Source organism: Metopolophium dirhodum, chromosome 1 (genome assembly GCF_019925205.1).
Source record: "Metopolophium dirhodum isolate CAU chromosome 1, ASM1992520v1, whole genome shotgun sequence".
NCBI classification, from domain to species: domain Eukaryota; kingdom Metazoa; phylum Arthropoda; class Insecta; order Hemiptera; family Aphididae; genus Metopolophium; species Metopolophium dirhodum.
In genome coordinates, this window is record NC_083560.1 from 13,535,029 (window position 1) to 13,556,773 (window position 21,745).

The 21,745-nt window shown below is 37.6% G+C and overlaps 2 protein-coding genes across 2 annotated transcripts; both read right to left on the bottom strand.

Moving 5' to 3' along the window:
• Positions 1-3,057: 3,057 nt before the first annotated feature.
• LOC132932526 (ATP-dependent DNA helicase PIF1-like) lies at positions 3,058-3,876 on the bottom strand. The gene has a single exon (XM_060998916.1). The coding sequence runs from the start codon at positions 3,874-3,876 to the stop codon at positions 3,058-3,060; it is 819 nt and encodes a 272-aa protein (XP_060854899.1).
• A 136-nt stretch (positions 3,877-4,012) lies between these two features.
• LOC132932537 (uncharacterized) lies at positions 4,013-11,500 on the bottom strand. Its single transcript, XM_060998926.1, has 6 exons — positions 11,099-11,500; positions 10,423-11,036; positions 9,551-9,804; positions 7,274-8,438; positions 4,151-5,311; positions 4,013-4,097 (listed from the first exon to the last, which is right to left on the bottom strand). Exons 1-6 carry the CDS (start codon positions 11,498-11,500, stop codon positions 4,013-4,015), a joined length of 3,681 nt encoding a protein of 1,226 aa, XP_060854909.1.
• Positions 11,501-21,745: the final 10,245 nt, after the last annotated feature.

Below are 21,745 nucleotides of genomic sequence, written 5' to 3' on the forward strand. Positions count from 1 at the left end.
AATCAATATCGATATAATGTCAATTAATCAATTTGTTACCTGCATGGGTTACCTGCGTTGACAATTAACTGCGCCGACGTCCAACAAACCGTTCTTAAACATCCGACTGCCGTCCGACGGACAACACGTGAGTATATTTTGTATTATTAATTTAATTTTTTTTTTTAAAACGTTCACCGCAGATCGCAGGTATTTATCAATCAGTATAATGTAACACATGCTTTCCGTCAGAAAATTAAAATATTTAATGTTTAAACTTAGATTTTTTGTAAGCACCTGTCCACGCTTTCCGGCAACGTTGTTAAATATCTATACTGTGTCTACGTTGCACAGGTCGGGGAGACCAATATAGAAAAAACAAATATATTGCGCTGACATACTGTAAATGTTGCATCTTTTTTCTTTTTAGAATGAATTATATAAAGATTAACTTCAATGCGGTGGTGCGAACACTAAACATGAGCACCGCCGCCCCTGCACCGCCGGCCGAGACCGCCGTCGCCGCGCGCCACCCGCCGGCCGAGACCGCCGTCGCCGCACGCCATCGCCATCAACCGCCGCGAAAGGCACCCCCCAAACGCCGTAAGTACATAGGTGATAGGAAAATTTAAAAGTTTACTATTAATTAACGCCTACATCGTGTTTCAGGATGTTATAGATGCAATAAAATGGGGCACACTGTCCGGCAATGCCTCGGTGAGTGTATATCGCATTTTCATAATAAAATAAAAATTAAATTAATAACGTTTGTTATATTTATAGCCCCACAAACACCTAGGAGAGCACCAGCCACACAACGTGGAGGGTTGAGTTCCGTTAGGATAAGGCCGCCGCGGAGTCTGAGTGCAAGGTCGACACGCACTCAGACTCCCGGTCCCCAACCTATCGGAACATCAATCCCGATGGCATCAACCGTAAGTAATATTTTTAATCCTAATAGTGCTAAATAAATACAAAATTGTAAGATATGAATGCACACATGTGGTATTGGAGAGACCACAGTTAGTTGTGAATTTGAGAATACCTTTTAATGCCATGTTTAATTTGTTTATATAAATTGTAGACGTTGTATGAATCGATGGCTGGTGGCTCGTGTGATTCGGCGTTGCGGCAGCTGGAGGCGCTAATAATTTCAACACCGTAAGTAGTCAATTGGATAATTTTTTTGTAATGCCATTATCCTAACAATATTTTTTCCTCTAATATTTTTCAGATCTCATGAATAAAAACTTTTTTTTTTCACATGTCTTGTTTTTATTTCTTACCTTAATATAATAATCATGGTTAACACATTAGTTAATAGTAGTAATATTAGAGTATAATAATACGAGTAGCCTATGTGTTAGATGTACAATTTCTAGGGGTCTGATGTGATATGTTTACTTGTGTAATTATGTATTTGAATAGTTTGTGCCATTGGTAGATGTGTATCACAAAAATAGGTAGTGTAATACAAAGAACACCAACCAATACTGATGTGTCATTATAATACGGTGACGATACAAATAAAACTTTAGGCTATTAAATATAAGTCATGATTCGCCTTGCAATATTATTTTTATTCTTACATAGACGTTACAAATTATTTACAAATTACCAGTAATTCTAAGTGATGAGAGGTAAAATAGCTTATAGTGTAATAGGTAGGTAATAATAATAATAAGGTAGCTAGTAAAATATTGATGATACAATTAAAACGTTACCTATCACAGTAAAAATAATACAAACATAACAATACAGTCTACTTGAAACTAACTGATATTTGGACTATTATTTAAAATAATTCATACTGATATAAATCACAAAGTTCTTGACATAGGCGTTTAAATGTATTATATTATACAAACATTGTAATGACAATTGGTGGTCAAACACCAATAAAATATTGAATATAATTAACTATACATTACAAAGTAAAAACATATGTAAAAAGTTACTTAATATATTAATATATGTACAACAAATCAATAACAGATATTTAGATTGTTATTAAAAGTTATTCATACAGACATGAATAGCAAAGTTATAGAGAGCTAAATATAAAGCTAGAGTACTATAATAACAATTAGTGGTTGAATACCAAATTATCTTATATGGTACATTGGTACAAAGTAAAAAACAAATGTAAAAAGTTTCATAATAGCATAGTATAACAAATATAAATACAATCACAGTATAGGATTGTGAATGCAATTTCAACTATAATAATATTATATTAACAGATATTTAGATTAATATAAAAAGTTATTGCAAATTGTGTTTAAAATTTAATATTATATAAGTAAAAGTAAAAATTATATAAGTAAAAGTAAAAACAAATTTAAAAAGTTACTCATACAGACATCAATATCAAATCCATTGTATGATATTAATACTAACAAAACATATAAAAAGGTCAAATAATTTAAACTAACGTTAGAAAGTTACATAATATTATTTAAATGTTTTTTTACATTTCATTACATTGACCATGTATTTTGAAGTAGGTATAAATAAATAATTATTGATATAGCGTAAATTAATTATTGACAAATGTATGTGTGACTGTACAATATTATAAAATCCTAACAAACCGTTTGACATTAGTTACGAATACACCTTTGAGTATTCGCATCCAGAGAGACCACGTGGAGGTTGTCAAACTTTCTCTCCACATCACCTAGACTTGAACATCTGGTGTGACGCTAGACTTGATCATTGAGCGTCACCTAGACTTGATAATCTAGCGTCACCTAGACTTGATAATCTAGCATCACTCAGATTTGAACATCGAGCGTCACCTAGACTTGATCATCGAGCGTCACCTAGACTTGAACATCTGGTGTGACGCTAGACTTGATCATTGAGCGTCACCTAGACTTGATCATCGAGCGTCACCTAGACTTGATAATCTAGCGTCACCTAGACTTGATAATCTAGCATCACTCAGATTTGAACATCGAGCGTCACCTAGACTTGATCATCGAGCGTCACCTAGACTTGAACATCGAGTGTCACCTAGACTTTATCATTGAGCGTCACCTAGACTTACACTTACCATTGTCAACACATATTGCATTACAGAACTTCCCTGTACACAATGTTCTTTGTGACGAATCGGCCGCTATCATCGGCGTACATGCCAACTCTCACGGACTGTGCGTTTCTCACCCTCGAAAACGCTACGTACAGCTGCCCGTGCGTGAACACAGGCGACGTCAGTAGCAAACCTACCCTGTCGAACGTCTGACCCTGCGACTTGTTGATAGTCATAGCGAACGACAATCTCACCGGGAATTGAAGGCGCCGCAGTAAGATGGGCAGGTCGTCCTCACCGCTGGACGTGAGCGGTATCTTGGGCACGACGATGTCGTCGTCCTGTGCTTCACCGCCCAAAATCCTAGCCTTGAAATTGTGACGCCGCAGTTCGGTGACCACCAACCTCGTCCCGTTGCACAGTCGTCTCCTCGGATCGAGATTTCTGAGCAACATCACGATGCACCCCACCTTCAACGTCAGCCGGTACGGCGGCAGGCCGTCCGGTTCCAAGCTGTTGAGGAACTCCGTGGGAAAATTGGCCACTTCGTCGGGATCGTCCGCCATCATGGTGTCGACGGCGGTGTAGCTCATCTGAGCACCGTCGACGCGCTCCAGCACGTCCCTGTTGACACCTCTACAGTCTTCGTTGGTGGGACACACAACGATTCTCCGAGCGAATTCGTCGACGTTGGCCAACGACATTTGCTGCGGGTACACGAAATCGATCAAATCATCAACGTCGCATACCATTTGCCGCGGGATTTGCACGGTGTTCGGAACGCCGTCGACCGCGGGCAGTCGGCCGTTGCCGAGCTCAAGCAACCAAGTCGCAAAGTCCGCGTCGTGGTCCGCGCGCATGTTCTGGACCAGATTGAAGCACTCCATGACGCGCCAAAGACCGTTTTCCTTGATCGACGACATGACGATCTCGGCTCTCGTCCCTCTCCGGACCACGGGCAATATCTGCCTGAAGTCACCGGCGAACAGCATGGTTTTACCGCCGAACGGTAATTCCGATGCCATGACGTCCCTGAGCAGGCGGTCCACCACCGTCAGTTGCAGTCCCGGCGACATTGGGGCTTCGTCCCAGACGATGAGCGCCGCGTTGCGTATCTTCTGCGCTCGCTCGGACTGCATGGTGACGCTGGACGTCGAGTCTTCGGTCAGCGTGCCGAAAGGCAGTCCGAACGTCGAGTGTACGGTCATGCCGCCGTCCATGAGCGACGCGGCGATACCGGTGAACGCCACGCTCAACACCTCCCGCTGCGGAGGTCGGTGCCGAAGCGCCCATATCAGGCATCCGTACAGCGTCGTTTTTCCGGTACCCCCGGGTCCGTCGACGAAGAAAGTTTTCGCCACCTCGCGTTGGTCGTCGACGGCCGCCATCACGCGGTCGTACACCGTTCGCTGTTCGGCGTTCAAGGCGTCTACTTGTGGGGCCCACCGTGCCGCCGCGTCTATTGCCCGGAACAGCGCGTCGTCCTGCAGCGGTTCCAGTAGACGGTGGTCGGCGAGGGGCAGACCGTAGTCGCCCGGCGATTTCCGGTGTACACGAAGTAGATCCTCGATGGCCGCCAGACACGCGGCACTCGCGCGGTCGACGTCTTGGAGACGGCGGTTGAAGTCCTCCATCATGTTTGCTTCGTTCGCCTCGTACAACGCCAGCGGGTTTGAGGGCTCGCAGAACACCAGTATAGTGACGAACAGATACCGCAGCTGCCGCGGTGTGTCCAACGTCGCCGATTCCGTCAAGCAATCCCGCCACGCTCGGTCGTCTTCCAATAATCCGAGTGCAACGGCAGCCGCCGTGAATGTTTCGTGAACGACCCCGTCCACCGTCCTTATGTCTTGAAAGGACTTCGGGCCTCTTCGGTTCAGAAGTAGCAATCTCAGGTGGAAACGGTCCCGGTCCAGTGGGTTTACTATGTACATCCGAGCCAACGTAACGTTTGCCATCCGAATCCGCCGCGGCAACCATTGGGTGACATTTCTTACGAGTACGTTTTCTTGATTACGTGGCATCTGCCAGGTGTAATGCGTCGGTATTTCTTGGTACAAGTATTGTCGAGCATTCACGTCTGTTGTGTTGAGCGCGAAGAACTGCGTGAGTTTCGTACTACGCACAGCTTGGTTCTGTAGCCGTTCTTCTGCTTGGCCCGGCGCAAAGTACACGTTCTGACGACCCTCCAGGTGGACAGGAAGTCTGACGACCGTGTGACTTTTGCCGTGCAATTTGTACAAAAACAACCGCCAGATGCCTTCCGGTGGGCTGACATATCTTGAGTTTACGTAACTGAAAATTAATATTGAAAAGATAACTAACAATGGCTCTATAGATGATACCGTCTGGTGTTGTGATTGGTATTATTATTATTATTATTATATAATTCAAGTAAATGTAATTTATTTTTTGTTCTGTAGACACAAAGCATTGCATTACAATGTGCATGTGACGAAGAATCCCTACAACCGTTGAACGATATATTATGATGTTTTAATAAATAAATGTCGTGAAATCAAATTGTTAATGTCAACTCGAGTAGCTAAATATAATCATAGTGGACGTATAGTGAATGTTATGAATTAATTTATATAAGTAAACAATTTAATCTATAATTTACAGAGTTGGTATTAGTATATTAGTAGTATATTAGGTGATCAAGGTGATAACAGTGTACACATAAAATATTCAAAATTTAAATTATTATTATTATTATTATTATATTATATTATATTTTAAAATTTGTATCAGGTGGAATACATTATAACTGTATAATATTATTTAAGAATGGCAAAGCTGTAGGAATGTTAATTTATGCCAACGAAAATAACAATCCATAAAAGCGTGTTTCACATTGCCGAGGTGTTGAAGTTTACAATTTGAGACAGTATATTATGTGATCATGGTTAAACTTAGATCAGGTTATAAACCAAAATTTATATCTATTAGGTATGTTAGTTAATTGGTGTACTTAATGTCATTGATGTTTAGTTCTGTATGCAATGTAATGTGTATAAACAACTTGAATGAAAAAGCATAAAATAACAAATTTAATGTAATAATAATAATACCTAAAGAACACACATTAAATGTTAAGTATATAATATAGCTAGTATACAATAGTAAAAAAAACTAAAAGTTATCGGTAAACGATTACAACTACCCTAAAAACCTAAAAAAATAGTGAGTAAAATAATTCATACACACTGGACACACTGCTAAAAATGACACATGCATAAAATATTGTTATATGCTAATAATGATGGAATGGTAATAATTTTCAATGTAATACCTATAATAAAAATCTATCAATAATAATGTACACCACCTATAGAACTCTCTGTATAGAAGTACATAACATAAGGTACAAACTACATATTAATTAATATATAATTATAAAAATCCTAAGACACTATTAAATCATTTATTAATTAACTATTTATTTAATGTATGTTTAATACTGTATGCAATAGAATGTTTATTGTACACAGCTTGAATGAAGACACATGAAAAAAAGGATTAAATGTAATATAAAATTATAAAATTAATATATAATATTATAAAAATCTGAAGACACTATTAAATCATTTATTAATTAACTATTTATTTAATTTATGTTTAATACTGTATGCAATAGAATGTTTATTATACACAGCTTGAATGAAGACACATGAAAAAAAGGATTAAATGTAATATAAAATTGTAAAAATCTTAGACACTATTGATGGGAATTATTAAAAATTAATAAATGATTTATTAAATTGATGTTTATTACTGTATGCAATAGAATGTTTATTATACACAGTTTGAATGAAAACACATGATATAACGCATTAAATGTAATAATAATAATAATAATAGTTTATAAATGTAGAAGTTCCTAAAGTTTTGCTCAACTGAATATTCTTATTAAAATGTAGAAATGATTTCATAAAAAAGAAAAGTTCTTTAATCATTAAAATTTTAGTTTTTAGCCAATGTCAAACCAAAGTAATTTTATTATTTCAAACTAAAACGTACATATTTAAAATTAAAAACAAAACAAGAGTAATACAAATTTTAAATTTAAGATTTTTATGTGAATTTTAAAAATTGTCCAATTTAATATTTAAAATTCCTGAACATAAAAAAGTAGTAAATAATTCCTACACAAAAAACACACTAAATAAACATATACAATATACTATTGTAATCATTATACCATGTATACATTATATCGTTTATTTAAAATTATAAAATTAAGTTAAGACTCACTTGGCAATCTCATCCTGGTCCTGAACTTCCAACGTCACACGGTCGTGTCCCTTGTATATATACTTGTAGATATACATGACACTCTTTATGGACGTGCATATCTCGACGTTGATGTGCGCGTCATACTTGGCCAGAAGGTAAGGGTTGTATGGCACTACACACTCGTTACCAACCTCACGACCTATCACAAGTACCACCCGGCCGTCATCCGGTCGGCGGTACTTTGGATATCCGCCGTCCGCAACGTACACAGTCTCCTCTGCGTACGCTTTCGGGAAATCTTTGGAGCATTTGTTGTCCACCATGCACGGACACTGTGGATTGACTGTTCCACACGGCCCGTGGATCATGTGAGACTTGACGCAGTCGTGTAGGCGCCTGTCGATTGCGGGGTCCGGCAAGAAGGCGCAAACCACGTCGTCCACGTCCTCGGCCGTGCGGAACTTACAGTCCTCCGCCAGGATTATCAGTATATGCGCATGGGGCAGACCACGTTTCTGAAACTCGATAGTGTACACGTAAGCGCCGACATTACCAAACACACGATTTACAGTTATGTCACCTATTAGCTCCTGTAGCTTCCTGTTGAACACTCTGGCCACCAGGTCCGGCCTGTCGCTTGCCGTGCTGTGGGCAGCCAGGTTTTCAGTGATCTCTGGCCACCTGGGATTGCACGTAAACGTTATGAACAGGTCGGGTTTCCCTTTGGTACGCACTACGGTTATGACGTCTTGATAATTCATCTTGTTGAATCGGTCGCTACCCGTGAACGTCGACGGCAATATGACCCTACGCCCGACCGCCATGGGATCGACGTGGAGCTGTTGGTTCACATGGTCCATGAGCCCTTGATACGCTTCGGCGAGGAGATCCCTCTGGTGCAAACGTATGTAGTTCAGATTATTCGACTCCATTCGAACATACTGGTCGCACACATACATCTGCAACAAGAACCGACCTTGATGTAATAAACTAAACAGTTCATGCCTTTGGTCGTTATTTCCCTGATATCTAACAGCCAAACGGTAGCACGCAAACTCTCTGATACTGTTGCGATTGCGGACATTGTTTCGTCGGTTGCCCTGTTGCAACATCCCGTTATGCCAACCGGCCTCGCCGTACGGGAAAAACAGCGGATACAACATCGGATCCGAGTGACACGACCCTTGTGAAATGTAACGAATGGTATATATTATTTAAAGTGAATTGCTAAATCAACGATTTGTAGTAGCTGGGGGTTAGAGGATGGAGTTGTGATTGTGTTGTGAGTATATAACCGCAAAAGAAAGGTTATTAAAATATTAACTCTGATCTCTTTGTATTCCAAGGATTTATAGTGTATATTTGTAAGTGATGTCTGTTATGAAGTCCAAACAAATCATGAAATTAAGCACCGAATTAATGTGACTATATTATGTTTGATTATTGATAAATTATATAGTACACTACATACAAATCATAACACGACTTATTACTTATAACTTACTTGACACTATATCAATCTATTTTACAATATGGGATAACTATATGGGGTGGTACCTCTGAAAACACACTAAAACCACCAATTGAATTTGATATACATAAATAAACGTGAATCTATAAGATACAACCTAAATATCAATTATTCAAAAAACAGTATTGGTCAGATATTTCTAGACTATTTAGGACCAACTTACTTCAATAATCTAGAAATTAATTTTAAGAGGTATCTAAGGTAACTAATTTGTTATCTCAATTACATAGTTTATAAGTTTCTCATTTTTGTTATAATTGTATCGAGTCTTTTTATAATTATATTATATTATTTTATTATTTTTTTGTTAAAAATTGTTATAATGTTTGATTTAAAACTGTTTGAATAAATAAATAAATAGTAAATTGTATATGCTGTGTAATCTCTCTAGCTAAATAGCTTGTTCAGTATCCTTATATTATTTTATTGATGATACACGTGATAAGTACTATATGTTGATCCCCGCTGTATTTAATGTATAATGATGTAATTTAGTAAAGTATTACTGCACAAGTGAACGGGTTAAGGTCGGTTTTGACCTAACGAATTAGTTATTAAGTAATTATATTTCAAAATAATGTCCAAAATGTAGTGTATACTTAATGTAAATTTAAAATCGCAGTGTCAGCTTTACTGTACAACAAAAACTATGATTATATTTGATGGTGTTGATATTAATGTGCAATAAATATAGTGAATATAAGTGAACAATTTGAGACAGCTGTGTAAAAAATTGTGTTTTTAGTAAATAATTATTAACTAACCCGCTGGTATGGTTTGCATCCTGTGTTGCGGGTTGATTGGATTCGTATCGTAAATGACCAGATTAATGTCTCTTGGCGGACGACCCCCTTCGCCTTCGAACACGGCCGCAACTTCGTTTGCGGTAGGCAGGTTGTTTCGCCCGTCGTCCCGGGCCGCATCTCGGACAAAATGCATCGTCACTGGCCTAGGTCGCACACCTGCGGGATCGGCGTCGGCTAGGTCTCTTTCTGCCAGCCACACCTCACGCATGTTCCTGGAACAAATATAGACATGTATATTTTTATACTAATACAGACTCCATTTAACTGCATTTAACTCTATAATTGTATAATTAACATAATACATAATAATAAATATATATATTATAAATGTGTGTGAAGTGTAGTAAGCTTAGGAGACCACATAGGTTAGGTAATAACAATAAAACCTATACTTCATATAAATCCAAGCATTAAATTAGTAATATATTTTGGTATAATTATGATATAATAATAAAAACGTCCCAGCCCTAAGTTATATTTAATGTTACCTATATCATTCATAAGTATATATAACTCTGTTGGTAGCAGAGTAAAATTATAATAAACACATAAAATACATATAGTATTTAATATAATTTAAGTAATAAAGTAAAATTTTTTGCTTTGTATACTATTTTGAATCAACATTAAGTAATAACTGCAGTATATTGGTAGCTGTGAGTGTCTAATATCAACGTAATATCTAGTTTAACAGTTAACATAGTTAGTTTATTGGTTACAGTTTTTTTGTTTTTTCTGTCTACTTTGAGAAAGGTATCTGTAAAAGAAATTTACTCTAAGGGGCAATTTATATTCCTAATGTTAATAAATACAATAAATTTATATCTTACTTAAAAGCCATTGCGTACGGATTTACGTCTCGCAGAAAACCGTCCAATAGTCCCATCACAACTACGGACAGTTCACGATGATTTCTCTGCAGAGCCATCCCAACGCGGCGGGCGTTGGCCTCTGCGGACTCGAGGAAATACAACTGACAGTAGTTGGAATCTACTCGGTCAACGGCCACGTCATTATTTATCCTCTGATAAGTTTGGCCTTGGATACACATCGTTCGCGGTCCACGCCCTCGCAAACGCCTGTCGTCTGTGCCACAGCTAAACGCAGCGAATGCCAGGGCGTTGTTGTACCGGCGAATGTCGTCTCGGAATCTACGACCATCCTGTGAATCTCCAATCAACAAACTCATTAGTAAAAAAGGGGCGGGCAACAACGCGTGTTGTCCTGCAGCGGTCACTTGACCGTTGTTACAGCAAGTGGAGAAGTGCATATTGGCACCCTGGCCCACAACCTCGCCTTCGAAGTGGCGGGCGTTACACTGTGTGCAGATTCTGTTTAACGCGCCCGCGTTGTGCTGCTCTGGAAGCGGGTGTGTCACGCCTGCCGGCCTGTCAATTATTGGCGCACGCCCTCGGGGTTGTTCACCCACGGCAAGTGGTCGGAACTGTAATTTAAATGATAAGTTTTATCTATGGTTTTTTTTATAAGTAAGACATATTTACTGACCTCTTCGTCGACGTCTGGCTGCAACTCGTCGAGCATGTCCACAAACTCCAGTTCCGCTTGCACTTCGTCCATCTGCACTTCTACCACTTCCACGTCCTCCCCTCCGTCCATCTGGACTTCTACCACTTCCACGTCATCCCCTCCGTCCATCTGGACCTCAACAAATTCCACGTCCTCCACCACTTCCATCTGGACCACCTCGTCCTCCACCACTTCCATCTGGACTTCCTCGTCCTCCACTTCCTCCACACCTTCCATCAGGACCTCGACAAATTCCATGTCCTCCACCACCTCCACTCCTTCCACATCATCTCCTACATCCACTGGGACACCAACGACTTCCACGTACTCCACACCCTCCACTGGGACGCCGACGATCTCCACGTCCTCCCTCTCTTCCATCTCGACGTCCCCAAGCACCTAAAAGTTCGGTTGAGTTTAGAGTAGGTACAATTGTATTGATAATTCTATATAATTATAATAATAACAACAATAATTATTGCTATATATGACAGTAAGCGTAGGTACCTATAATATGCAATAAGTGAATTTATATGAAATAAGGTTTATGTCACACAAATAAAAGCATACATGTTTTGGTTCAAATTTTTTTTTAAATAGTTACAAAATAATGTTTAGCTGAATGTGATCAAGTCACACCTATATACAAGCCCTGCCTAACCTTACCTTAATACAATCTTTTATGATAACATTGCAGTAGGTATATTGAACAGGTAGGTAATAGTAGGTATACTGAATTTTGTTATAGTGAAATAAATAAATTTAAACTTAAAATTAAAACTTTGGTTGAATGAAGTTTAAAAAGTGAGCTGTATATTGAACGCCATAACTATATCAAATATTGGCAATAAGGTTTATAGAATGTTTTTGCTGTTGTCATTTCATACTGGTAGTACAGTGTACCTACACACTTTATTTGAAATAAAATTAGTTATAAAATCATGTGATAATTATAAACCATCAGCACAGCAAGTAGGCTATTGGATTTGGTTTGCAGTCTAGTGAAGTATCAAACTGTAGCCACTGTGAAATACCGCCCACATGGGTAAATTGAAATAATAAACACATTTTAATGCACAAAAGTTGATGTAGTAGGTAACATTTAAAATAAAGTGAGATAATTGTAACTCAAACTACAGGATATTAAACCTAGGTCAGTAATAAGTAGTGAGTAGTAGTAGTAATAATATTAAGAACAGTGTGAGGAAACGTTTAAGTATTTTGTTTATTGGTTGTAAACACCCATAATAAAAGTGAAAATACAGTGAGTTAACTGGAAATTACACTACCCATTGCGTATGAGTAGATAATATACAGTTTAACATGACATTTTGAAATGAAAAAAGTCCAACTGAACAACATTATATAGGTAACCTAACCTAACCTAAACAATAAGATTGACCCAGTGTTTAATATGCAATGAAACAGCAATGTTGTTCGTAATTGTTTAAAGAATAAAAGCAATAACAAAAAAAGATTATAATTTTATACAGAATGCAAGTAGGCTATTGGATTTGGTTTGCAGTCTAGTAAAGTATCAAACTGTAGCCACTGTGAAATACCTACCACATGGGTGTATATAAATAATAAACACATGATAATGCACACCGTAGTAAAAGTTGATGTATTAGGTAATATTTAAAACTAAGTGAGATAATTGTAACTCACACTACCTACAATTGTGTATGAGTGGACAATGACTTACATTTTAAAAATGTATTGTACTCTTTAACAGTAAGTGTCATATGCAATAAGTGCATTTATATTAACTCACATGATAAGTTGAATATAAGGTTTATGTTACACTAATAGAAGCATACATGATATGATTCAAATTATTTTTGAAAGAGTCTTCAATGTGATAAAATTAAGTACACCTATCAAATAATACACAGGGTGCACAGTGTGTCAATATTAAGAAGTGTGTGAAGTATGTTGTTTATTGGTTGTGAATACCCAAAATAAAAGTTGAAATACAGTGAGTTAACTGTAACTTACACTACCCATTGTGTATGAGTAGATAATATACAGTTTAACATGACATTTTGATAGAAAAAAGTCCAATTGAACAACATTATATAATATAATTTAACACAGAATGTTAACCAACAACAATAAATGTACCTATTGTATTTGGTTTGCAGTCTAGTAAAGCATCAAACTGTAGCCGCTGTGAAATAATAAACACATGTGATATTTTAATGCACACCGTAGTAAAAGTTGATGAATTAAATAACGTTTGAAACAAAGTGAGATAATTGTAACTCACACTACCTACAATTGTGTATGAGATGGCAGTTTAACGTGACCTTTTACCACACATTAGTAGTAATATTACACTGTAGTGTATAGGGTGTACAGTGTACATATTTTATTTTAATCAAAGTTAAAGAAAGTATTGAAATAATCTTAACATTGCTAACAGATGTGACACATGTTCTTAAATGATAAAATACATATCCAGTAATGAGTCAAGTAATACTTTGTGTAGTAGTTGTATTAAGAAAATGTAAATTCATGTAAGAAAACGTCAAGCACTCTGTTTAGGTTAAGTCAATATACCCGTAATAATTTTAGTTAATGTATTAAAATAAGCTTTACCCAGTGTTTAATATCCAATTACAATGTTGAACAGCAGTAACGCAATTGAATAACGAAGTATACAAGTAGGTAGTGTTTAAGACACTATCTGAAAAACACTATATAAAGTCAATCCCATATTGTAAATGATCAAAATGTATATCAATGTGATATTATCATGACCTTTGTTACAGAACCGTAGTACATACCTATTTATTATGTTTAGTAGTATACTTGTATGTTGCTACAAAATAGTTGAATGTCATTGAGTTAAGTTATTAAATCAAGTTTGAAATACACAGTAGGTACCTACATTAAACTTATGGGAGTACACGGCAGTAATAGTGACAAAGTGTCGAGGTCCACCATAATAAAATTTATACCAAAGACGGCACTGCTGTGTGCAACAGACGGCGGCGATGTGCATTTCCTACAGGGTAGTCATAACCCGGAATAAAGTGCCTTGAACACACCTTGGAGGTGTGGTTCACAGCAAAACCCTGGGCCACCACAAATGCCACCCACTCAAGACGACGACGCACGTCGGTTGGAAATCTAAAGGTGACATATTATTGATTTTATTACATTGATATTCATTGACGTGTTTTGTGAAATCGTAAATACCCGTGTATTGAAACGCCGTTGATGTCGTCCACGATTCCGCATAGAATGCAGCGTTTGACCATATTGAATAGCCTAAAGACATCACGAACAGGTTATAGTAAATGTATCAGATTTATTTATATAAGTAAAAAGTAAAATATACTAAATAGTAAATAATATGAAAAACTCGTTCAAAAAAAAAAAATCGTTGTTATTGAATATAACGACGGTATCAGTCTGTTATCAGTGTTGATGTATTTTTAGAATTAATAGGTATACACCTTACATTGTAATGTACGTAAGAGAAAATAGGAAAATGTGAAAAATGACATACCCAGCTCGTCGTAGCACACCTAACTGTTTGCGTAAAAATATGCTAAAGCGACTAAAAACATGTCATAAAAAAAAATAGTCACCGCAATGGTAACGCACCGAAACGGCCAACGGGCTTACGTCGATCAGAGCAACTGATAATTGTCAATACGAATGCGGCTATAAAAAAGTTAAAAAGTACAATGAAACTGCGGTGTCAAAAACAAAAAAAGCGACGTGGTCAAAATAACGGAAAACCATGTGTGTGTAGGTAGTTAAACAGCACGCGCTACCGCGAATACACCTGTGTGCGGAAAAGGTAATCTGAATATTATAATGCCTATCTTGACTTGTACTCACCGGTATGAAAAGCGCCCAAAACAAAGCACACCAAAACACAGAGAAAAGCTCTAAACAACAAACTCTATCACTTTATAGTTACTTTTCTGTCTTCGTAAATGTGCGTTGCGAGAGCGCCGGTCACGAGATGACGTTGGATGACACGGACGCGCACCGCGTCGCTAAAGTTGTCCCCCGCACACCACCACACCACCGAGGACGAATGCGTATAATAATAATCTACTGGTCATACTGTAACAACTACGTGGTATTGCAGTGATATATTACACACACACACACACACACATACCCACAAACACACAATATACACATACTTATGCATATTAATTACGCAAAACAACCACAACAAATATTATAGTGTGTATATTCACGGACAACATTGTTGAAAGCACATACTGCTCGTAGGTAGCTATTGAATCAACTCGACCAACTATCTCGCTTTAAGCTGTAATATAAAAAAAAATTGTATTAATGACCTAAGCAATAAATACCGAAAAATACCTACCTATGTGAATTAATAAATCCATACTTCTAAATATATAATAATATAGTCCATCAATTACCAACTGACTTCCCTGTTAATCGATATATATATATATATATGTATAATATGTCATAATATAACGTATAGTCAATTATAATATAATAATAATTGTATATAAAGTCAACAGCACATATTATTGTGTAATAGCTTAAAAATACAAACTACCTACATACTGTATAGGTACATTTATAATATGTTGTCGTATTATACATCTGAGTTAATTTTACACGTAAATACACAGGCACACTAATGATTATCAATTATCATTCTTAATTACTATTCTATAATTACAAATTACCTTTCGTTGAGTGTGATAGCAAAAGGTAAATTACGAAAAAAAATTCCAAATTAACACGGCCGCCGCAAATAATCTTCAATCCAGGCGTCCGGCATCGAAACCACGACCCCCGGGTCATCCGCACCGACGCCTTACCTACCTACCTACCTACTGAGTTGATAACTGGTGTCGAATCTATGACTGTTAAGCCGTTTCAACGTCCCGGCGAATTACGAACGCGGTCCCAGCGTCCGCAGAGGGCTTTTGAGCCAGCGATCCCACCGCTTTGGGCAGCGGACGACCGGCTCCGCCACCCTCGGACGTCGAAATCGAACCCTCCGACGCACGTATTTATGCCTGTATATAGTATTACCCACTCGACGGCGGCGATATGGGCACTCGGCTCTCGGCGTCGTCCCGCGGCCTCGGAACTCGTCCCGGAGGAAGTACGGCCTTGATTTAGCGGGGAACGCGAATAAGGGGCAAACGGGGAGGGCAGACCCCTCGAAAAGGGCTAAAACTCGAATATTTTAAAAAAAACGCAAAAAACGCGCGCAACGGCGGCGGACGTAAAGCGCGTCGTTTCGGCCGCGGAGGGCAAAAAGGTACTCAAAATCTGACGGGGAACACGAATAAGTCATCAACGGGGAGGTCCGACGTCTTCAATAGGCGTAAAACTTGAATTTTGAAAAAAAAACGTAAAATGTTGGTTAAATACGAATATCACGATAAGGCGGAAGCGATAGCAAAAGTTAAATACCGAAAAAAAAAACGCGAAAAAAAGAATTCCGAATTAACACGGCCGCCGCAAATTGTTTTCAATCCCGGAGGCCGGCATCGAAACCACGACCCCCGGGTCATCAGCACCGACGCCTAACCTACCTACCTACCTACTGAGTTGACAACTGGTGTCGAATCTATGACTCTTAAGCCGTTTCAACGTCCCGGCGAATTACGAACGCGGATGCGAAGTCCGCAGAGGGCTTTTGAGCCGGCGATCCCACGGCTTCGGGCAGCGGACGACCGGCACCGCCACCCTCGGACGTCGAAAACGCGATATTCGCGAAAAAAATATAACCCTCCGACGCATGTATTTATGCCTGTATATAGTAATACCTACTCGACGGCGGCGATATCGGCACTCGACTCTCGGCGCCGTCCCGCGGCCCAGGGACTCGTACCGGAGAAAGTACGGTGGCGCGCGGCCTACAAATTTAGCGGGGAACGCGAATAAGGTCCGAACGGGGCCGCACTCGGGGGGTAACACTCGAAAATTTGCAAAAATTTTGAAAAAAATCGCGAAAAGTGATAAGAAGGAGTGATAACCCGTTTTCCCTCCATTATCCTCTAAGAGGGTTCGGAAATTCGCCACAGAACGCGCCCTCAGGTTTCTGTTTTATACTATAAGATTAGCTCTCCGAGCGTCGACCCCCCGGTGTTGGTTATGAGTGTTTTCGATGTCGGAAGCCGCAGTGGTCTTGTGGTCTGGTCGTCAACCGAAGCCGACGTGGTGTATGGGTGATACAGAGGTCTAAATTAAGTGATAAGGATTTTAGATTTTGATAAGAAAAGTGGATTTGTGATAAGGATGATGGATTTTTTATGAAAATTAGTGATAAGGATGGTGGATTAGTGATAAGGATTTTGGATTACTGATAAGGATTCTGGATTAATGATAAGAATAGTGGATTGTGAATGGTGGACAATGTGCAACGGCTGGGTAACTTCGTCAGGTATGCAATCCGACTGCGTCGAATCGCGGACAGCGTTCATTAATGTCACCGAAAATGCAAAATTAAATAATAAATTACGTGAAAAAAAATTCAAAACATTTCGGGCTTCTATGCAAGTCATATAGCCTCCGACTTTTTAGGGTGTCTAGTGACCTGCTGAGTCAACTCAGTGGTCCGAGTAGGCAATCCGACTTCGTCGGATAGCAGACAATATGCGATGGCCGGGTCACGTCGTCAGGTATGCAATCCGACTGCGTCGGATAGCGGACAGCGTTCTTTAGTGTGAAAAAAATTTTAAAACATTTCGGGGGTCCATGAAAATCATATAGCTTACGTTTTTTTAATGGGTGTCTAGCAGGACAGTCAACTCGAATGACGTTCGCTGTAGTAATAAGGGTAGGCTATCTGACAATGTGCGACGACTGGGTTACGTCGTCAAGTATGCAATCCGACTGTGTCGGATAGCGGACAGCGTTTATTACTGTCGCCGAAAACACAAAATTAAGTAATAAATTCAAAACATTTCTGGCGCATATATTCAAGCCTGTATATAGTAATAACGATTTGATGCCGCTAAATTAATTATTGTTGTTTATTTACTAAACGTACCTATACATAAGCAATATCAAACAGTATAGGCATATCATTATACAATTTAACTACCACAATTTAATTAAATACATAATAAGTTATATTTTGTCTATTAATATACATAATTTGACTAACCTAACAACTGAAATATTTTATTATACATTTAATATTTAACCACATAATCGTTTGACATGGGCTCAAAACCTACCCATATAGTATACCTAGTCATATCATAATACATTACCTCAACCAATTAACTCACTTGAACTGTAATATATTAAGCACAATATACTATACGTTTGTTATGTTACTATTGTCTATTCAAGTAATTAATTTATTATGTATTAAATAGTTTATTTCATATTATACTCATAATTAAACCTACCTATATAAGTTGTTTCAAATAGTTTATAGTCATATAATCATACAATTTAATAAAAGCAGTAGCTGTGTATATTTTTTATTTATTAATTTGATTTTATGCTAAAGATTGAAGAATTTCAAGAAATTAATTAAATACATTCATTTTTACTATGTTTATTTATATTGTATTATTTAAAATCTGTAGCATCGTTTGTATTTTACACCAAATTCGACTCACCTAAAAACTGTACATAAAATACATAAAATTGATAATTAGCAAATTATATTACCTCAAAACTGTAATATATTTAGTACTACCTTCATAGTATACATGTAGGTAAATTATATTACTATTGTCTAATTCAAGTATAAAAGAACCGTCCCATATATTCCATAAGTTCTATTTTGTTATTGTATTATTTAGAATCTGTTGCAGTATATTTTGTATGCTACACTAAATTTATTTACATATTTAATATCTAACCACATAATCGAGCCCAATAAATATAGCTCAATAAAATATGTAGTCAATAAAAGCAATAGCTGTGTATATCAATTTGTTATTTACCTTTAAATTAACTGTTTATTAATTTGATTTTGTGCTCTTTACAGGGTAAATAAACTCACTTGAACTGTAATATATTTAGCACAACATAGTATACATGTACATTATTTATGTTACTATTGTCTATTCGAGAAATTAATTTATTATGTATTAAATAGTTGATTTCATATAATTAAACCTACCTATATAAGTTGTTTCAAATAGTATATAGTCATATAATCATACAATTTAATTTCCAGACTTTAATTAAATACATACGTTTTTATTTTCTTTATTAATATTGTATTATTTAAAATCTGTATCTTCATTTGTATGCTACAACAAATTTGACTCACCTAAAATCTGTAATGAATGAAGTGGATACTACATAGTTTACATTTAGTTTAGTTATTATAAGATAATAAAAGCATTAGCTGTGTATATTTGTTATATTTTATTAATTTGATTTTATGCTAATGATTGAACCTATCAAACGATGCATAATAAATGTAGCTAATTATTTATCAAATAGTTTAATTGATCACTTAATACTCATAACTATACCTACATACATAAGTAATATCGAATAGTATAGCCATATCTTTATACAATTTAACTGCCAGAATTTAATTAAATACATTTAGATCTATTAGTTCATAATAATTATTGTATTATATAGTATCTGCAGCAGCTTTGTATCATACATAAAATTTATAATTAACAAACTATATTACCTCAAACAATCAACTGCCCTAAAAATTGTAATATATTTAGTACTACCTTCATAGTATACAATGTAGGTAAATTATATTACTATTGTCCAATTCAAGTATAAAAGAACCGTCCCATATATTCCATAAGTTATATTTTGTTATTGTATTAATATTATTTAGAATCTGTTGCAGTATATTTTGTATGCTACACTAAATTTATGATTACCAAATTTGACTCACCTAAAAACTGTAATATATTAAGTACCAACTGCATAGTATAGGTATTACATATTTAATATTTAACCACATAATCGAGCCCAATAAATATCGCTCAATAAAGGTAGACAATAAAAGCAATAGCTGTGTATATCAATTTGTTATTTACCTTTAAATTAACTGTTTATTAATTTGATTTTATGCTCTTTACTATGTAGTAGGTACATAATATATTGCAGTTTTTAGGTGAGTCAGAAATGGTAATCATTAATTTAAAGTTAAATTGTATAATGAATTGGCTATACTATTTGATATTACTTATGTAGGTAGGTATTGTGTATTTAATCATGAGCATAAAATCAAATTAATAAATAGATAATTAAAAGGTAAATAATAAATTACAGTTTTTACAAAAATTTAGTGTGGCATACAAAATATACCTACCCGTAGTATAGTCATATCGACCAATCGATCAATAATAATATATGTATTGTAATACACTCTGCGTTGAAGTATTCGAACGTTTCCGTCACATCCATCGTCGACTCTAGCTAGGATATTATTATATAATTCAACTAACCCAACCACCGTATCAACTCTTAACATTTAGGCGTTTATTTATTAAGTATACATGTACCTACAGTACCTTCTGTGGCTATATCGTGTATCAAATATATATGTATACCGATATGAGTAGCTCACGGCGTCACCGAGACCGAGTAGGCAAAAGTCTGTAAAACATAAAATCGAACGCTTCGACTCATATATATATTATATGCCTTCGCGAACGAAGTACAGCCGCAGGCGGTCAATACATTTAGCGGAGAACGCGATTAAGTCATCAACGTGGAGGTCCGACGTCTTCAATAGGCGTAGAACTCGAATTTTGAAAAAAAAACGTAAAATGTTGGTTAAATACGAATATCACGATAAGGCGGAAGCGATAGCGAAAGTTAAATACCGAAAAAAAAAAAACGCGAAAAAAACAATTCCGAATTAACACGGCCGCCGCAAATTAATTTCAATCCCGGTGGCCGGCATCGAAACCACGACCCCCGGGGTAATCCACACCGACGCCTTGCCTACCTACCTACCTACTGAGTTCATAACTGGTTTCGAATCTATGACTCTTAAGCCGTTTCAACGTCCTGGCGAATTACGAACGCGGATTCGACGTCCGCAGAGGGCTTTTGACAGGGCAATCCAACCGCTTTGGACAGCGGACGACCGGCTCCGCCACCCTCGGACGTCGAAAACGCGATATTCGCGAAAAAAATATAACCCTCCGACGCATGTTTTTATGCCTGTATATAGTAATACCTACTCGACGGCGGCGATATCGGCACTCGACTCTCGGCGCCGTCCCGCGGCCCCGGGAATCGTACCGGTGAAAGTACGGCCGCGCGCGGCCTACAAATTTAGCGGGGAACGCGAATAAGGGGCAAACGGGAAAGGCGGACGCCTCGAAAAGGGCTAAAACTCGAATTCTTGAAAACAAAGGCAAAAAACGCGCGCGACGGCGGCGGACGGTTTGCACGTAATCGCCACCGCGGCGGGCCCGCCGGGAAAAAAGTACGGCCGCGTGCAGTATGTAAATTTAGCGGGGAACGCGAATAAGGTCCGAACAGGGCCGCCCGGGGACCCCCGGGGGGGTAAAACTCGAAAATCTGCAAAAATGTTGAAAAAAAATCGCGAAAAGTGATAAGAAGGAGTGATAACGCAGCGACGGCTCCGCCGCCGCCCGGAGACCCGTTTTCCCACCAAAATTCACTAAGTCAGTTCGGAAATTC

What these genes read in the sequence shown, in the direction of transcription:
- LOC132932526 (XM_060998916.1), bottom strand. Translation starts at nt 3,876, where the DNA reads ATGCGCGCGGACCACGACGCGGACTTTGCGACTTGGTTGCTTGAGCTC.
- LOC132932537 (XM_060998926.1), bottom strand. Translation starts at nt 11,500, where the DNA reads ATGGAAGAGAGGGAGGACGTGGAGATCGTCGGCGTCCCAGTGGAGGGT. An exon ending in CCGTACGCAATGGCTTTTAA is followed by an intron (nt 9,805 to 10,422) that starts GTAAGATATAAA and finishes TATTTGTTCCAG; the next exon opens with GAACATGCGTGAGGTGTGGC. An exon ending in ACGTCCAGCGTCACCATGCA is followed by an intron (nt 4,098 to 4,150) that starts GTCCGAGCGAGC and finishes TCTGGGACGAAG; the next exon opens with CCCCAATGTCGCCGGGACTG.